Source organism: Lipotes vexillifer, unplaced genomic scaffold (assembly GCF_000442215.2).
Source record: "Lipotes vexillifer unplaced genomic scaffold, Lipotes_vexillifer_v1.1 scaffold416, whole genome shotgun sequence".
NCBI lineage: Eukaryota > Metazoa > Chordata > Mammalia > Artiodactyla > Lipotidae > Lipotes > Lipotes vexillifer.
Window position 1 is genome coordinate 159432 of NW_006781636.1, and position 20620 is coordinate 180051.

General features: G+C 39.3%; 1 protein-coding gene and 1 pseudogene across 1 annotated transcript in view; both read left to right on the plus strand.

Annotated features, from left to right (window-relative positions):
• Window positions 1-20620, plus strand: part of CD96 (CD96 molecule) — an 83455-nt gene that overhangs the window by 59721 nt on the left and 3114 nt on the right. The window contains 4 exon segments of the mRNA XM_007454812.1: window positions 8728-8796; window positions 9313-9384; window positions 18926-18991; window positions 19778-19867. Of these exon segments, the coding sequence (XP_007454874.1) occupies window positions 8728-8796; window positions 9313-9384; window positions 18926-18991; window positions 19778-19867 (297 nt within the window).
• LOC103068436 (cytosolic 5'-nucleotidase 3A-like) lies at window positions 15777-16846 on the plus strand (annotated as a pseudogene).

Genomic DNA, 20620 nt, shown 5'->3' on the forward strand with positions numbered 1-20620 from the left:
CTCCTTAGTGTCTTTTAACATCTTGTATAATTGACTTGTCTGGCTTTTCCCCACAAGAAAGTAAATCCCATGAGGGCAGGATTTTTTGGTCTGATTTGTCTACTGATGTCTCTCCATTGCCTAGAACAGTGATAACACATGGTTCTCAATAAGTATTGGTAACTCCATAAACATTTGGGGGTGGGGTAAGGATATTTTCTAAAGTACAAAGAAGAAAGTGATTAACAAGGGGTTTTAGAAAGAGCAGAAGAGGGCTCCCTGAAGAAAAAGGCACCTGGTCACAGCCCAAAGACTGGGTAGTCTCATGACAGGAAACTAAGAGGTGATGATGGGAGAGAGGAGAGAGGAGAAAAGCAGAGGATATAAAGGCCTTCTGTTTTGAGTGGTTGTGTGTTAGGGACCATGACTGAGCTCTTCCACGGCTAAACCTTGGTGCTCAAAGATTTCCCCCCAATTAATCTGCCTTGGGCTCTCTAGCGTTTCCTTCCATGCTGTTAACAAGGGTAACTATACTTTTTTTTTTTTTTTTTTTTTTTTTTGCGGTACGCGGGCCTGTCACCATTGTAGCCTCTCCCATTGCAGAGCACAGGCTCCCGACGCGCAGGCTCAGCGGCCATGGCTCACGGGCCCAGCCGCTCCGCGGCATGTGGGATCTTCCCGGACCGGGGCATGAACCCGCGTCCCCTGCATCAGCAGGAGGACTCTCAACCACTGTGCCACCAGGGAAGCCCCCTTTTTTTTTAAAAAAAATTTTTATTTTATTGAAGTATAGTTGTTTTACAATGTTGTGTTAATTTCTACTATACAGCAAAGTGATTCAGTTACACATAAATATACATTCTTTTTCGTATTCTTTTTCCATTATGTGTATCACAGGGTATTGAATGCAAATGAACTTATCTACAAAACAGAAGCAGACTCACAGGCATAGAGAATAGACTTGTGGGTGCCAATGGGGAGGGGGAGGGGGGGAGGGGTGGATTGGGAATTTGAGACTAGCAGATGCAAACTATTGTGTATAATGGATAGACAACAAGGTCCTACTATACAGCACAATGAAGTATATTCAATAGCCTGTGATAAACCGTAAAGCAACTACACTTTAAGGCTACCAGAGTGGATTGAATATAATCTTTGGTGTCAGACAGGCTTGGGTTCCATTCTTATCTCTGCCACCTACTAGCTCGGTTACCTAGGGCAAGTTATTTCACTTCTCTAATACTGTTTTCTTATATTAAAAAAATGCAGAAGTAATATTTTCTAGTTCACATGGTTATTAAGAGTATGAAATGTAAAAATGCATAAAGAGCAACTCTAAAGCTAAGGCTCACACAGTCCAGTCCAAGAAGTAGGCCGGGATCAAAAGAAGAGTCCAGTGAGCAAAATTAATCTTGAAATAAATCAGTACTTTTACTTGTATTTTTTAATTCCTTGAAGGAGGAAGCAATGACCAAATCACTATTTCTTTTTTGTTGTTGTCATTACCATTTTATCCTTTATTCTCCACTTACATCACAACGGCTCACCTGTCTTTTTTATTTGGCACATAGTAGCCGATGTTAAATAATTAAATTGTTTGGAAAATATTTTCCCCAAATTAATCCACATGGGGCCTCTAGCATTTCCCTGCCTTTCCCTCTCTGGCAGTGAGAGTGATGGTCACTGGGAAGATGACAAGAGTCCAGGTTAAGAGATTGGGTTTTGCTTCCTAATGTCACAAGGAGCCAACCAGAATTAGCTCTTAGAGAACATATCTCTGTTTCCTCCATCTAACTCAGAGCTGTCTTCTGAGTTGATTGGAGCTGTCTTCTGACTTCATTAAATTTCTGGTGATAACATAAAGGGGTAATTTTTAACATTAGTGAAAAAGCATTTTAAGTTTTAATAGAAATGGGCTTCAAAAGGTTGCATATCTCATCTAACCTCATGGCTGTTTATGAATTAATATAGCAAGCCATTTTGTACTAAGCAGTGTTTTCCTCTAAACCCCTTCATCATTCCTGGAAACCAAGGATCATTATTTTGTACCTCTGGACATGTACAAGGTTAAATAACAATAAACATTCAAACTGAAGAAGAAATAAACAACCAGCAAACAAAGCAAACAACTGTCTATCACCGGGTTTGGCATATTACATAGTAATTCATAATATAAAACCAACTATTGAATGCTGAAGAGGTTTTGCCATATTGTGAGTGTACACATAACCTTAAAACAGAGAAGACAAAAAGCAAGTATGGCTTATTCGCATGCTGAAATATGTAATACAAATCTTTTAAAGACTTGACTGAAAGGAATATGAAGGCAAGTCTTATAAAATGCTGTACTTGATGTCAAGAGATTGGCAGATACATATGTCCTCTTATAGTTACAGAATCTCTAGGTCAGGCTCTAGGAAGGGATTGCTTTCAGAAACAGAAGTAAAACAAAAGAAAACAGCTCAGAGAAACTAACAGCGTTGGCTGCCACCAGCGTGCCACAGTTTGATCACTGTTCTGCTGCTGCTGAGACCATGGATGTGCACTGTGACAACACTCGGTTCAGTTCAACACACAGAGCAAACACTTCTGAGGGCTTGTAAAGGGCCAGCCCTGGAATAGACAAGTACCACACATTACTAATACTAAACCACAGTGTGTAGACCGCCCCAGGGCTTTGCACTTGCTGTGTCCTCTACCTTAAATCTCCCACAGCCCCTCCCCTGCCTCCATTCTCCCTCTACATTCCTCAGGGCAGCCTTCCTGGGACTCTGACTAGGCCTTCTCTCCTTCAAATGTTCTCATGTTTGGATTGGTTTATGTGATTCTCTGGTTAATGTCCATATCCTCCATGAACTTAAACTCCAGGGAAGCTAATCATTGTATTCCCAGTGCCGAGTACAAGGCCTGGAAGTTAGAGGCTCCCAAATGCTTGGTGAATAAGTGAAAGAATGTAGGCAGGGAGTAGCAAGAGATAACAATGTTGATATTGTTAGAGGTTGTGTCATGTAATGCCAAGAGTCCTTAACCTTGAACCATCGTGTAAAGCTAATCTCTAGCTGGCTTCAGCTCTGACTTCTGCATGATGGACAAAATCCCAGATTAAAGGGATCATTCTTTAAATAACCTATGCAACTTGGCACAGACCCTTAGGCCAAGACCGAAACAAAATTCAGCTGGAGACGAATAAGACTGAAATGACTTTGGGCTCCCTCAAGAGAGTGATAGCTGTCATTGATCCTTTTGTTCCCAGAAGCTATGGCACTGATTCAGCCCTCAACAAACTCCACAGGCCTGCCTGTGAGAGGAAACGTAGGGCCGTTATCTAAACCAGGCAAGAGACACAGTGAGGCAAAGATCAAGGCAGCATGCGTGCCCGAGGCAGTGCTCCTCTTCCCAGGTCCAGGAACAACACTCGCTAGATGGAATCAAACGAATGAATTCTTCCCCTGCAGTAAACCTGCAGTAAGTAAGGATTTATGTCACGTTATTTTCTGACCTCTAGAAGAGAACGTTTAATCAGTCCTTTTAATACAAATGAAATTCCCAGTTATCATACTTCATCAGGATTCCAGTGAATCCTGCCAGAATTAAATCATATGTTACTACTAATCAGTGCTAACACCCAGTGTGGACAATTGGAAAATGTCTGTTCCTTCTAAGTAAAAAGTATTTTCAAAGGTGGCTGGCAGTTGCACGTTAGACTGAGATTTCTAGGTGATGGTGGTAGCTCACAAATAAATACAAAGTTCTCTGATTTTTGCTTCCACGTTCTTTTTCTTCATCATCATCATCACCATTGTTATGATGTATCACCGCTGTTAAAACCATTCCTTTCTACTTTTACTTACCAAGTCACTTGGTGAATACTGTGAAGGTCAGTTCTCCCAGTGAGAGGAAGAGAGTGGGGGAGGGAGGAAGAATGAATGATGCTTGCCCATGGGAAGGGAGATAAGAGATGAGACTATGACTGATGAGAGTATGACTGACAATGAAAGGCACACTTTCTCCTATACAAGGAACAGAGTTCCAGAGTAAAGGGATCATTCTTTCTCTTATCCTTCTGAGAATTGTTTAAAACGTGGATAGTCTTTCTTCTTTTTGCCTTCCCCTCCTCACTTCCTCTTTCACCTTTTCTTCCTATATTAATCAGGAGGAGCACATCATATCTCTCAGTATCCCACAGTATCCAATGATTACTTATGGCTAGTTTTCTTCTACGCATTTTTTACTTTGTCTTGTACGGTTACGAGGTAAACTTACAAAATTTTAAAAATAGATAACTGAAGAAATTACTGCAAAGAGGGACAAAGATAAAGCCATCTCGATGAGAGAAAGAAATTCAGATTCACTCTGTGATCCATAGGTTCTTAAAATCCTAACGAGCCAGCTGCAGAGGAGAATCACAGCTGCTCTTGATGCAGAGACTTCCTGGGCCTTCCTCTAGAGGGCGTGGTGGAGCACAGCCAGCCAAATGCTCACAGGGAGTGAACAGCAGCTGACCTCCTTGCTATTCGACTGCCGGCCAGGGTGGGCCAGTGGGAGAACGCCAGGGCTCAATTCCCTAAGAGCAGTTCTGGGGTGTCCAGGAATGTGATCCCAATACTCAGTTTGAGACAATCTGAGCTTGCCCTGCAGCTACCTCATGTATCCTGCCGCCAGTCTTTTGGTGCATTTTTTCCTGCCGTTTGTCTTGATGAGCAGTGGGACGCAGTGAGCTGGAAGTTACAGTGACTGCACAAGAATCTGAGCCCCGGGGGCTCAGTGAGGTGGAAGAGGAGAGCTGCAGGTGACTCTGCCAGTAGGCATCAGTATGCCATCAGAGAGCTAATGCCCAGCACGCTGCCGTTCTCTTCACCCCAGACAGCCCTTTTCTGGTGCAGCCTTTTGGAACGTAGTTCTTGACTTGGGCCAGCCTGGGGAGGGAGGGATTGGTTACGTGGAATCAGAATCCTTCTAGAAAGACCAGGGAAAGTGGGTCAATGGTAGAACTCATCAGGAGATTCGTCTAGTGCTACGATATGCTTGTGTTTTCAGCACCTGAACTAAACTGCAGATGACCTGTTGTATAGCTTCTAAGATTACTTTTTAGTGCTTACCTCATGCCAGGCATTCTTCTACGAGAATTCATACAAGTGATGAGTTCTCAATCATCACAGTCACACTATAGAAAAGTACTGTTACTTTAGACGCGAGGAATACAAGAAAGAGAGACAGGTCCATAGACTTTACCAAGATCGTACATTTAACTTAGAACTAAGCGAGGCTTCAGCTCACGGTATCTGGCTCTGGAATTCATGCTTTTAATAGCTAAGCTACACTGCTTTTGCACATCTCCAAGTGGTTTGCAAATCTGTCTCTTAGGCTTTGTATGCAAGTCTAATGCAATGGCTTCCTAGCAGTTAAGAGCTAGAAGGGAATCTGTCTTCTTGGCAGCATTTGACTGCACTGACCCAGCGTTTGGCACATAGCGCTCACTCAGATATTTGCTGAATTGGACTGACTGGCCCTGCGTCTGGAAACCCTCTGTCACCTTGGCTTCTCTAAGCCACAGCCCCTGGCTTTCTTCCTGCCTCCCTGGGGTGCTCCTTTTCAATCTCCTTTTCTCCTGCCAGGACCCATCTTCTTTGGCGCTCTCAGTTACTCCAATTACTGTCTACATGCTGATGTCTCACAAATACTCATTTGAAGCCTAATTTTACTCCTAAGATTCAGACTCACATGCTCAACCCTGTGGAATTGAATGTCTCATATGCACTCAGAATCAATCTGTCCAAAATTTATTTCATCTTCGTGCCTCTTGGCCTTCCAAAGCTATTTTTTCTGTTTATTTTCTCAGATAATGATGCCTTGGTCCAAAAATCTGCCCAAGCTGGAAAACTGGAAGTTATTTTGACTTCTCTCTCTTCCTAATTTCTTACATTCAGCCATTTACCAAGCCTGTAGAGCCCACACTTGAAACCTGTCCACTTCTCTTCTTCCCCACAGCCTTCATGCTATAGTCCAGGCCACCCTTCACTTACCCTGGGGCCAGAGCATCTGTTAAGGACTAGTTGGATATTATTCCTCCGTGGAATCTTAAGTATGTAGCTTCTTCTTACTTCTCTATCCTCATCCCTGTTCTTCTCAGAGTGCCTTCAACATTCTGATCGGGCTTCCGTTCTCTCCCACCTTTTCTGTCCACACTGCTTGGAACATTCTGCTCCTTGCTTGCCCCCTTTCTCCAGCTAGTCTGGCTAATCCTTGTCACCCTTCAAGCCTAGTTGATACGTCACTTCCTCCAGAAAGCCTTCGCCGAGCTCACATGTCTTGGTTATTTATGTGTTCCTCCTCTGGAATGCCACAGCACAGTGCATTTTCTCTACCATAGTACTTATCTTCTGCTGCAATTCTCTTTATACTATTTGTGAGGGAAAGAAAACAAACTACAGTAACAACAAATTCCAACATTTCATTTTGTTCATTTATACTTGATATAATACAAATTTATTTATCCTAACAGAAAGAACCAATAAAAGGACAAGCAAGTAGCTGAGTGCTCTGTTCTGTAACCCATGCTGTGGCAGCTCTATCACATTTTAGTTGTGACTTCCAAGTCACTCTATGTCATAATACCTGGATAGTACATGAGGAAAGATCATGGAGGATCATATGTGGGATATTTTATAGGACAAGCCTTGAAGTGACAACCATCACTCCCACTCACAGTCCATGGCCTGGGACTTGGTACATGGCCACCACACCTAACTGCACAGGAGGCTAGGAAGTGTAGTTTCTCTGTGCCAGAAAGAAGAGGACTGGGTTTGGTGGCCAGCCAGTAATCTGCCATATTGACCTTTATTCTCACTAAATTGTATACTCCACAAGGGCAGGGCAAAAACTCTCATTCTCTGCACTTTGTCTCCAATACTAGTACATAGTGGGAACTCGATAAGTATTTGTTGGATAAATGAAGCTGTGCATATCCTGTCTTTAAAACACGTTTTTCTGCCCATCCTGCTGCTGGCTGCCCATTTTCATTCCTCATACAGCATCACGTGAGGCAGCCTATAACACATCTCGCTGTATCTAACTGTATTCATGGAGCTGGTGTGTAGTATGTCTTTGGTGTTCATTGGTAGGCTACATTGTAAAACGATTGTTGTTGGTCATCTCTTTTGTGAGCTTCTTATGAACCACGATGCCATTTATTTATTTATCTTATATATACTTCTTTCAGAGATTTGATTACCCGTGTTTTCTATTTAAGGCATGCCCTTTCCCAGAATTGAGGTACCTGGGAAGTTGCCAGGCTATTCACTACTAACTAAAGCTTGAGGGTGAATGAGCATATTGGCTGCCATACTGTAAGGATATTGTTGAGAATATTGTACACATTTTACAGTATCTTTTTTATAAAGACTGGGGAGAAAATTTTTTTAATCATAATGAAAAGAATAGCTGTGTTTCTCTTAAAAATTGACTGTATTTATCTTATAATGTTCATCAATGGCATAACATACACTTATATATAGATAGATAGATAGATAGATAGATAGATAGATATTTGATTTTTTTTTAATTTTATTTATTTTTGGCTGCGTTGGGTCTTTGTTGCTGTGGGCAGGTTTTTTCTAGTTGTGGCGAGCAAGGGCTACTCTTCGTTGCGGTGCGCGGGCCTCTCATTGCGGAGGCTTCTCTTTTTGCAGAGTGTGCAGGCTTCAGTAGTTGCAGCACATGGGCTCAGTAGTTGTGGTTCATGGGCTCTAGAACACAGGCTCAGTAGTTGTGGCGCACGGGCTTAGTTGCTCTGCGGCATGTGGGATCTTCCCAAACCAGGGATAGAACCCGTGTCCCCTGCATTGGCAGGCAGATTCTAAACCACTGCGCCACCAGGGAAGTCCAATGGCATAACATATACTTTTTATTTCTTAGCATTGTTACTAGAAAGTTCTGACCAAATGTGCAGTCCATATCTACTAAGAGAACACTACATCAAGAAATGCATTTTATGTAATATCTCCAGTCAGGTTTCAACAAAACTCAACATTCTTTTTCTAACTTTATTTTTCCTTGCCCTTGTTTTCTCTTTCTATCCACTTCTTTTATCTTCTCGCACTTGCATATTTATGTAAGCCACCATGAACATGTTTTGGAACAAAGGAGAAGTACATATAAATAAAAAATCTATTAAAGATTTGTCTTCCCTAGAGACGTAAACATGTTTCAGTGTGCTGTGGTTAGGGTATTTTTCTTCTTCGATCTACTTTGCTTTATATCCAGAGATATTTTCAAATGAATATGAATTAGTCTTTCATTTTGGGGGGGAAGGGAGGGAGAAGAATGGGAAATATGATGGCTTATAAAGATGGAGATGATTTTGAAAGCTAAGAATTGAAGTAAATATGAAACCATATTTAGTATGTGAAACTATTATATACAGTTGTGCAGATTCACTACAAGATAAGTTCCATGAGGGTGAGGACCTTGTCTTCATTGTTCATTGCATGTCGAATAGTCTTGCACACAGTAGATGCTAAAACAATGTATTTTGAAAGTGTGAATATTGGGTGTGTAACCACAAGCGTAGGACTTTTGAACTCAGTTTCATAATTTATAATATGAAGCCATTAGAGTATGTATTCACTAAGATTCTTTCCAACTCTTAACACTCCATGCTCTACGTGCCACCCTTTTTAAGCATAGTGGCATATTTAAACGTGTGAAAGTAAATACCTATGACAATTTGGGAATTTTTTTTCAAAGTAGGGTATCCAGCTCCATCTTCAACAGCCCTTGTAGATGTGACTACATCGACTCCAAACGTCACCCCTCCAAGTGCTCAAAGTGAGTATAGCAAGGCTTTCCTCATGTGACTCAAAAGAGACAACACAACACTACAGCTATGATAATATTGAGGTTTGGGCAAAATGCTATCTTTTTTTCATTTGATGTTGATATTTTGGTTTTGAGTTACTCTGTGGCAAGTTATAATCTGGTGACTCTGTATTGATATGCCAATCACTGTAATCTTAAAATATGGGTTGGTGATTTGTTATTATATTGTATTTTTCATTTGTCATGGGATTTTTAAGGTAATATTAATCTTGACAATACTCCCAGTGATCTGAGTTGGTGACAAGAACAGAAAAAGAAGGAAAATCAGTGGCAAGTTGGCATTAAACGTAAACTACAGACTTTTGCTTATTATGCCAGCTAGTGTTCCTGTGTAGCAAAGCATATTTTCAATTTCAGATTTCCCCAAAGTCATACAGTTTAAAAATTCAGCACATCAAAGTAAAATTAAACTACAGCCTTACAAGAAAGTGGAATTCTGAAAATTTTGTCTTTCAGCCAGCAGTTACGACCTGACTACTCGAGGCTTCAACTACTCCTGGACCTCCAGTGGGAAAGACGCCAAATACTGTAAGTGTAACTGTGAGTCCCTTGGAGTACTCTGGGCCTCATTCATTTACTCAACACACATATTGAACAGCTACTGTGTGCTTTGTTTATAATCATATTAACAAATATTTACAAGGCATTGACAATGTTTAAAGCATTGTTGTAGTTGCTAGGGATATATCTGTAAACAAAACAGACCTAAGTTCCAAAATCTGGTGGAAGAGAGACAGACAAATAGTGTTAAGTGATACAGAAAAAATAAAGCAGAGAAGGGAGACAGTGAGAATCAAGGGTGAGGGGGCATTGCCCTTCTAAATAGAGTGGTCTTGAAAGGCCTTACTGAGGAAGGCAACATCTGAGTAAAGTAGAGATAAAAAAGCAAACTATCAGTAGATCTGGGGAAAGAGGGAACTAGCTAGAATATGCATATCACTGAAAAGAAAAAGAAAAAGGAAAAGAGAGCCCAGTGTGAGGCACAGAAATGGTTTGTTACTTGTCATCTGACCAAGTAGCAGCAGGGTCTGCTGATGCTGCCTTAGCAGGTATTGACAGGATTTGAAAAGGAAATATACTGCCTCTTAGTGGTACAAGACAAAGATCAGCATGGTGGGAAGCAACAAAGGATGTGGCTAAAGCGAAGAGAAACCTGGATGCCACAGGTGCAGGACTTCTGAATTTAACTCCCGAGCCCTTTGCCACAGAGTAAATGTGTATGTCCCTTTTAAAAAGCGTCTAAGTTGTACATTGAAAACCTCTAAAAGTCTTTTATACCCACTGGCTCAGTCAGTCGTCTCACTGTTCCTAAGGAACTTGTCCTTAGGAAATAAATCAAAGAGAGAAAAGGAACCTGTGTAATATCGCTCTTTGAGCATAATTTATTTATTTTATCTCTTTTATGGACCTCAGGTTCACAGATTTAGATTAATCACAATCTTTAATTCATGACACAGTTTTATTCTTAGTCTGGGCATGATGCTCTATAATTTAATGTAACACATTTCTCTCAACAAATACGTTGATAGTATAATAGACACCCATGAACTCAGTACCCAAATACAGGAATGAAAAGGCAGTATCAGAAGAGAGAGCACACAAAGAGATCCGTAAGGCAGTGTAACCTAGATGTATGTCAAAGGTGGCATGCAGAGTACTGTAAAAAGAAGAGACTGTTCAGCAAGTGGACCCAGGAACATTGATTTTTTATAAGAAAAACATGTTAAAATACACTCCCACCATGCACAGTACACAAAAACAAACTCCATGTAGTTTAAGATATTTGTGTCAAGATATCTAAATTTTGACACAAAATTTAATATCAAAATAGCTAAATATTAAAACATGTAATAAAATTAGGGTAAACTTCCTCCTGGATTCGGGGTAAGAAAGGGCTTAAACAAGAGACATAAAGCCATAAAAACAATTGAAAAATTAGAATACAATATTAAGAAAATTTTTTTCATCAAAAGACTCCTTAAAGACAGTTTAAAAAAAGGCAAACTGTAATCTGGGAGAAGATATTTGCCACACATATTTGAAAAAGGATCAAGAATATATAGTTAACAAAGGTTCAAAACTTTATATCAAGAATATATAAAGAATGCCTACAAACCAAGTTTTAAAAAGACAAAAAGCAGTAGGAAATGAACAAATAGGCACATCACAAAAGATGAAACACAAGTAGCTAGAAAACATCTAGAGATTCTCAGCCTCTGTAACAATCAGGACATGCCAGTGAAGACTAAATTCAGGAAGTCATTTTAGACATAATCAACTTGCAAAAATTAACAAATCTGGAATTGCCAAGTGTTACATAGGATGTAGATTAATACAATTTGTTATATGTTGCTGGTGAGGGTATTAATTGGTACCATCTCTTTCCACCACTTAGGCATTATGTTTTATAGCTGAAGAGTTTCATAGCAGGCAATTCAACACTTCTACTCCTAGATAAATACCCCCCAAAAAACAAATTATTATTATACGTGTCCAGGAGATATGTACACAAATGTTGGGGGGAAAACACTACTCATAATAACAAAAAAAAATAAACTGTAAATTATCTAAATGGTCATAGTTAGGAGGGTGGATAAATAAACTGTAGTATAGTCATATCATAAAATACTATGGAGCAATGAAAAATGAGTGAATGGCAGCCATGTATGACAGCATGAATGAATCTTAATAACACTGTATTGAGTCAAAAAAGTAAATGCCAAATGACAATATATGGAATGATATTTTAAAGTAAATTTTATTTTTTTTAATTTTTAAATTTTTTAAAATTTTTATTGAGATAAAGTTGATTTATAATGTTGTGTTAGCTTCAGGTATACAGCAAAGTGATTCAGTTATACATACATCTAAATATATATTCTTTTTTTACATTCATATTTTTTATGAGATATTGAGTATAGTTCCCTGTGCTATTCAGTAGGTTCTTGTTGATTATCTATTTTATATATAGTAGTGTGTATATTTTAGTCCCAAACACTTAATTTATCCCTCCCTTCGCCTCCCCTTTGGTAACCATAAGTTTGTTTTCTACATGGGTAAGTCTATTTCTGTTTTGTAAATAAGTTCACTAGTATCATTGTTTTAGATTCCACATATAAGCTATATCATATGGTGTTTGTCTTTCTCTGATGTTTGGCTGGCTTACTTCACTTACTATGATAATCTCTAGGATTAAAAGCAAGTACAACCGAACACTATATGGCTTAGACATAATAAGTGATAAAAATTTAAAATATATATAAGTAAGTGAATAATAGACAACATTCAGAACAGCATTTGCTTTTGAATGAGCATACCAGGGATGGGATGGGGAGTAAATATTTATAATGTCATTTTTAATAATTCCAAAATCTGTGTGTATGAGTTGGGGGTAGGATGAGATAATAAGTCAATGGATATTATGAAGCCAAACAAAACAAAAGCCAAAATGTACTAAGCTACAGAGAAAAGGGTAGAAGCTGGGAGTTTTTTACCAATCAGATATTAATTGATAATAAAAAGCATTAGACTGGGGTTGAAAGTTCATACTTAATAGATTAACATTTATCCTATGTTAAACATAAAATTGATGTTAACATAAAATTGAGTTGTTGATAATAAACTATGCTGAAACTCTACCTACACTAGTTGTCACCCTTTATTCTTTTTTTTTTTTTTTTTTTTTTTTTTTTTGGCGGTCCGCGGGCCTCTCACAGCCGTGGCCTCTCCCTCCGTGGAGCACAGGCTCCGGACACGCAGGCCCAGCGGACATGGCTCACGGGCCCAGCCGCTCCGCGGCCTGTGGGATCCTCCCGGACCGGGGCACGAACCCGCGTCCCCTGCATCGGCAGGCGGATTCTCAACCACTGCACCACCAGGGAAGCCCACCCTTTATTCTTGATACTATAATACAAGAAAGTTCCATGGAAGTGTTTTTTTGTTTGTTTACCTGTATCCACAGTGCCTGAGATAGTGCATGGTATTGAGTTGGTGCTCAACAAATACTGTCGAATCAATAAATGAATTAATACTTTTTGGTTACAGGGAAGGTAGATCATGTAACAATGGGGGTAAAAATTTATTGGACAGGGCTTCCCTGGTGACGCAGTGGTTGAGAGTCCGCCTGCCAATGCAGGGGACGTGGGTTCGTGCCCCAGTCCGGGAGGATCCCACATGCCGTGAAGCGGCTGGGCCCGTGAGCCATGGCTGCTGAGCCTGCGCGTCTGGAGCCTGTGCTCCGCAATGGGAGAGGCCACAACGGTCAGAGGCACGCATACTGCAAAAAAAAAAAAAAAATTTATTGGACATTGTTGTAGGAAAAAGCTGGACTCCAACTTAAATTTATACTATGATTGCATATAAATTATCCCATATTTTAATTAGCATCTGATGTTTTCCTTTGTTGATTTGAATTATTTGATTGTCTATTGAAATTATACTAGAATGTAAGATACACAAGAACAGGGACCTAAATCTTTTTCTGTTGTTTACTGTAGTATTCTAACATCTGTAATAGTGGCAGGCAACAGTAGGTGCTCAGCAAATATTTGTTGAATGATTGAAATGGTATGTGTACATTTGGGCAAGGAAGAAAAAACACACACACACAGTGAAAAGAAATGATCTGTTTAATTGAAAGTTTTGAGCTTTTTATTTATTTGTTTTATTTAAATTGTTATTACAATAGCATGTGTGCCCAGAATAAAATCCTTTTAATCCCGTGCATCCCATCAATATGAAGCAAAGAGGCCACCCAAGGTACTTTTTGCCCCAGAAACTAGAAAATTGAAAGGGTCTTGCTTGCAAGTGCTTCCTAATTTACACAAGTATATTCTTGGTCTTTTCAACAGATTTCATAATGAAATGAACTATTGTAATTCTTCACATTTTCTGTCCTTCCCCACTTGAAAACTTCATCTATCCTCAGACATCTCTTTATCATTCTTACCATAAAAATAGCCTTAGAAATTGTGAAATCTAGGAAGGGACTCTAAAACCCAACAAACAATTTTTTTTCCTGCCAGTGAAAACCCACATTTTTATTTATGCAAGAAGATCTTGTTAACCATTTGCCATTTTTCATCCATAAGCTTAGAGAAAAAATTCCCCACAGTGAGTTGCTCTATTTATAATCATTCACAAAAACACGTTAGGATCCAACAAGTTAATATTGATTGCTCAGTCCCAAACTGTTTTTGAAACATGTTTCTACTCATTGGATTGGACTGCAATATGACATCCAATATTAGATGATGCATTTGGCAAGATTCGTGTCAGGCATTGGTAATGGGATTTTTTTCTTCCAATATGTTTACTTCAGTAGATTTATAAAACGTTCAGAGGGAAAAAAAGAATGATAATGGATGGATTTCTAGTGAAATAAACCCACTAGCAGTGCTTCTAGGGCCCTTGCTATTTATGAACACATTCTATGGGATATTTGCTTATACATGCATTTTTATAGCTCTTATATATTTGGATGTCACAAGGAAGTTCTGAGTACATTGCATTTACAATAAATTTATTAGTGTATGTTTTAATATATTATTTTGTTGTTATTTATTAACTTGAAGAGGTCTTGGCTGCAATTCAAGAGTGTTGGAATCTAATCCTAGTTCAGCTTCCATATTTCCTACAGTCTAGAACAGTAATGCATATTTTACTGTAACCATCTATGAAATGGGGATACCAAATCTGAACTTCTAAATACCCAAAATGTATGAGCTTAATAACATCCTGGGACACGTTTTCATCCTGACACAGGTGATCAGGCCATAGAGGAGAAAATTGAAGCTTAATTATTTTTTTCTTTCTGGTTTTTCCTGCCATCCATCTGGCCCAGTGGAGCCTAAAGCCACATTGAAATCAGTTTGTCTGTCTAAGTTAGGCAAGCAGAAAAATGATATGAGTCTCCATGGGTCCCTAAGCCTCCAATTTATCCCATTACCAAAATCATCAAGTTCACTGTCACCACATGTGCACACAAACACACACACACACACACACACACACACACACACACACAACCGGCCTCAGAGTACCTCTTATCAATCTCACATGAGGTCTTTATTCTGCTCTTTGACCTTGCATCCCATATTCTTCAAAATTTATGTATTCTTCTTAAATCTTACAAGTACATTTCTTATCCTGTCCCTGGCCCTGGCTGTTTCTCCTCAAGTTCCTGGTAGTTGTGCCTAATAATTTCATAACAACCCCTTCTACTTTCCATAGGCAGAGGGTGATGGAGAAGCTAGAGTTGAGGAGTTGAGGGTCAATGGCAGGGACACAGCAATGCCAGGACCTGCAACGATGCTGGGCCCTGTGTCAGGCTGCACCATAATCTCTTCAGTCCCTCCATTCCCTGTTGGCCAGGATGCTGATTCTCTAAACTCACCATTCTTATCTTCAAATTCTAAAATCTTATATGTCTCAGATCACATCTCTTTCCATTTTCCTTTTATCTAAAACACTGTTCTGCTCCCATTCTGTCACCTAATTCCTCATTAGGTCAGCCTCAAATTAAAGATTTATTCCTCTGATTTAAAATTCTATCCTTTGTTAAAATACCAGTTTCTGGGGGCTCCATGTGCTTCACAGTTAGTACACAAGCCCCACACTTCCAAAGCTCGTAAATGTCATCTTTGTTAGGAAGAGCATAAGGGGGGGTCCCATTTATGGACTAAGTGATCATGGCAAGAGTGGACACAGTAGCTGGTGCCAGTATTTGCATCCTGATGGAAGAGGTGATGCTGACCCAGTATATATTCCCCTTGAAGAAAAAATTGGGGCAGAAGACCAAGATCAGTGAGATCTCTGTGTCCAAGCCCTGCATCTATGATTATTGCTTGCCACCCTATGCCTTTGTTCTAGGACAAAATTAAGGGCAGAACTCAGAGTGTCTTAAGGAAGATTGGTTACTCAATATAAAGTCTGTACATATAAAAATCATGCCAGCATTTTAGAAAAGTTCAGTTTGCCTCAAGAACCCTATAAGAGTACCAGAAATTATCTGTGATGTTGTCAAAAGAGGAGCTGCCAAACCAGATAATCATGACAGTAAGGATTTTCCTACAAAGGGAAGGATGCCTAACATGTCATAATATTATTGAGAACTGTAAGCTGGTTACAAATGAATGTCAAAAAATGTCATTGCAACTCTGGGCTTCCCTGGTGGCGCAGTGGTTGGAGTCCGCCTGCCGATGCAGGGCACGCGGGTTCGTGCCCCGGTCCGGGAAGATCCCACATGCCGCAGAGCGGCTGGGCCCGTGAGCCATGGCCGCTGAGCCTGCGCGTCCGGAGCCTGTGCTCCGTAATGGGAGAGGCCACAACAGTGAAAGGCCCGCGTACCACAAAATACAAACAAACAAAAAAGTTATTGCAACTCAAGGAAAAAGACAATGCTATCAATGTGATCTTGTTTTTACCATAGAAGTACCCTTTTATGGTAGAATGGTATGCTAAGTTCACAGAGTCTCCTTGTCGAATAACCTTTATCAAAAGCTAAATTTAAAGGAATTGTGGAAGAAACTGATGTTATGCTAAAGGAGGGATATAAGAATTTATTTGAGAAACTCTAACCACACCATATCCCTATGTTCATATTTTCGACCAATAATGGTGATGTACTTAAGGAGGTCATCCATCAAGCTGGTGTTTATCATCCAAATGTCAAAGTAGTGTTCATTCATGGATTTTGATGAAAATGTGTTCTCAAAGAATTTAAAGGAGAATTAACCTATATATTTAACAAACATGATGATACCTTGAAGAACACAGAATATTTCAATCAATTAAAGGACAATAATAATTTAACTCTGCTGAGAGACTCCCAAGGAGACTTAAGAATGGCAGATGGAGTAGCCAGTGTTTAACACATCCTAAAAATTGGATATCTAAATGATGGAGTGGGTGAGCTTTTAGAAAAAGTATTGTTTTAGTGAAAGATAAATCACTGGAGATAGCCAGCTCTATCTTACTGAGGATTCTATAAACTGGTATTCTTCAGGAAGACCTCTCTCCTATGGGAGCAGTTAATACAAGAACTGCCCATCTCTTAATCTTGCTGAAACGCTCTTAATTGTAATATATTCTTGCTCTTGAAGTGTTTCCTTTACATTACTGAAATATTTTCAGACATGTTAAGTCTATCAGCTGGAAGCTTCTTTTTCTTCGCCTCTCTGAACACACTTTCCTCTTTATTTCTTTTTAACAGATTTTGAAAAATCTTAAAGCCAAAATCAGAAAAATAACTCCCTAGTTTTCCAAAGTGGATTTTGTAATTCAATTTTATCACACATATTTTGAGATCTTTTTATACTTGAAAAGTTTTCAGAAGGCCAACAAGAAATTTTATGAAATGGTCAAATAATTTACATGATTTTAAGTTAAGTATTGCCATTTTTGCAATTTGGATGGATCATACTGATGGTATTACCATCTCCTGAAATTGTATTATGTTTGGTTTTCTTGTTTGGAGAAAATCAAAATTGACCAGAAAAGACTGGCGCTCTGTATTTAATGAAAAAACAGTTGGTACCCACATATAACTGATCATTACAAGTGTTCTATATTGACTCGCTGATAATAAACATAAAATAGAAAATCTTTTTTTAAATACCCATTTCTCTCAAGGTGATAGCACTTGTTAAACCATTCATATCTTAGCATAAATTAATTTATCATATCCTTTCTTGCAAACAGACTTTGAAGACATAAGAAATAAAGGCATCAGGCCCTAAAAGTAGGAAGTAAAGGAAACACCATATTGGGCAAAAAATCCGTAAGGTTATCCAGAACAAACTGCCTTCTTCATAATTTTACCTAAATCCAGGCCTGGCTCCAATTTCTTTTTAGTTGGTTTTGCTCTTTGTCAATCAAACTCCTGGCTTAATGGCTTAAACATTAAAAATTGGCATTAAAAAAGTACCCAGTCCATTGTCATCTGTAGACCTTGGCATTCTGTCTAGAACAAAAATGATCAAGATCACATGTACAGGGTCATAGAACTATATTGAAGATAAGAACATCTCCCTGACCTAGACAAACTCAAAACAGCTATATACAGAATTACCCTAACCTGGGGGATGACCCCAAGTGGAGCAGCTATCACAGACTGTCCTGTGAGCAATCCCCAGAAAGCAGTGACTTTCAGCTCTTCCAAAGGGCCTGGTAACATACCTTTGTCAGCAGCTGTAACTGCCACTGGCATCTAGAGAGAAACCAAGAAAGGGTCAGGCTAAGGGGGATTTTAATGTTTGTTTTATTTTATTTTGGTTTTGCTTATTGTTTTGGTCTTGACACAAAAGAAACAAATAACCGTACGCTAACACATATATATGGAATCTAAGGAAAAAAGAAAAAAAATGTCATGAAGAACCTAGGGGTAAGACAGGAATAAAGACACAGACCTACTAGAGAATGGACCTGAGGACATGGGGAGGGGGAAGGGTAAGCTGGGACGAAGTGAGAGAGTGGCATGGACATATATACACTACCAAATGTAAAATAGATAGGTAGTGGGAAGCAGCCTCATAGCACAGGGAGATCAGCTTGGTGCTTTGTGACCACCTAGAGGGGTGGGATAGGGAGGGTGGGAGGGAGGGAGACACAAGAGGGAAGAGATATGGGGATATATGTATATGTATAACTGATTCACTTTGTTATAAAGCAGAAACTAACACACCATTGTAAAACAATTATACTCCAATAAAGATGTTTAAAAAAAAAAAGTCCTATTGGTATCTTTTCTTTACTGAAGGCCACTGTAACACACCTGTGCTTTCATTCTTTTAGCTCATCTGTGGGATAGACATGAGAACAGTCACACACTCTCTGGGGCTGGAAAAACCTCTCCTAGTGTTTTCTTCCGTTTCTTCTTCCTGCTTTAAATGGCTGTGATCAAAACCTTCCCTATTAGAAACATCTGGACCACAAGCATTCCCTCAACTCCCACTTTATTTTGGGACATTCTACTGTGTGCTGAATTTTTAGGTTCAATTAAAGGTCAAGAAGAGACAATAAAATAATTAGTCTTATACAGATTAACTTTTCCATTATCTTCTTCCTTTAGCAGCTTCATGGATGCCCAGTGAAACGTACAGTCCATCCCCCTAAAGGGCAGGTTCGACACTTCATGGTGAGCCCTTAGGGAAAATTTAGTGTCAGGGAAGGTTGTGGTCTGCTTTATTTAATTAGAGGTGGAAAAATGAGAACGAAGCCAATCTCAGGTATTTAAAAGTGCATCTTGATGAAAACGACAGTGATCATAAAAATGACAATGGATGGAACCAAAATTCTTCCCAGTCACTCAAAACAGATAGTCAGAGACCAAGTCTTAGATTTGTCTCTATTTTATTTCAAAATGAAATCTACATAATAGCACTTGGGGGCCAAATAAATCCATTAAAGCGCATTTTAAGTTTTAGTTTTCCATTTGAAAATGGAATGATTTGTTGACATGGATTTGTCTACTCAGATGTTGCAAAGGAATTTTTATTGATCTTATCAAACATATTAGAGTGGGAAGAATCAGTCTTTTGATTCATTGGACCTCTGATAACCTGGACTACTATGGATAAGCCTCATCTTTCCATGATACCAACTTCAGACATTTTCCCATAACCACTTCTCATGGAGATTCTTTAGCAGATATTATTTTGTTTTATGTGCTGTATTGTTTCTCTTTTTTTTCTTTAAACCAGTAGGAAGTTTCACTCTTTGGTAACTGTTAGACAGATCCTAGGATACCAGTCCTGCATAAATTGGTCCTTAGTAAACTTTACAGATAATATTTTAGGAGCATTTAGGCCATTCAAATTGAGCCCTTGCTAATAGCAAGTGAAGTCCAATCACAATTTTACACTTCTTGACCAGGTGGAGATGGTCATTAGGATCAGATCAGATATCCCCTTTATATCCCTAGGTGACACCTTCACCAGCACAGCCAGAGCATTTTCAGAAGTTCCCACAACTGCCAATGGATCTACTAAAAATAATCATATCCATATCACTGGTGAGTCATTTACCATTTTTTAAAATTTTATGTTTTATTCACTCAACAAGTATTGACTGAGTACCTACCATTTGTCAGGTACTGTGCCAGTTGTTGGGTATACATTGAAAACACTTGCCTCCTGAAGATTATAATCTATTATAGAGGATATTTAGTAAATAAATAATCATGCAATTAAATTTACTTGTGACACATCTTATGGTATAGTACAAGGTGTTGCCAGAGTCTAACAGAAAGCTCTGATTTTAATTGGGGAACAAGAAAGGATTCTCTGAGGATATATTTAAAATTAAAATCTGAAAAATGAATGAGAATGAGCCAGGTAAAAAGTAGTGAGAAACATTTCAGTTCTGTGAAAGTATAGTCTGATTGTTGGAACAAAGAGTATTCCTATAGGGCTTCCCTGGTGGCGCAGTGGTTGGGAGTCCGCCTGCCGATGCAGGGGACACGGGTTCGTGCCCCGGTCCAGGAAGATCCCACATGCCGTGGAGTGGCTGGGCCCGTGGGCCATGGCGGCTGGGCCTGCGCGTCCGGAGCCTGTGCTCCGCAACGGGAGAGGCCACGACGGTGAGAGGCCCACATACTGCCAAAAAAAAAAAAAAAGAGTATTCCTGTAATTCAACTAATAAAATTTTGTCAATGCTAAATGTAATCCCTTGTTTTATATCATAAGAGGTCATGGTATTCAATAAAGTTAGGACCCTCCCAGCACAGATCTTGATTGTAAATTCAGAGCCATAATCAACTCTTTCC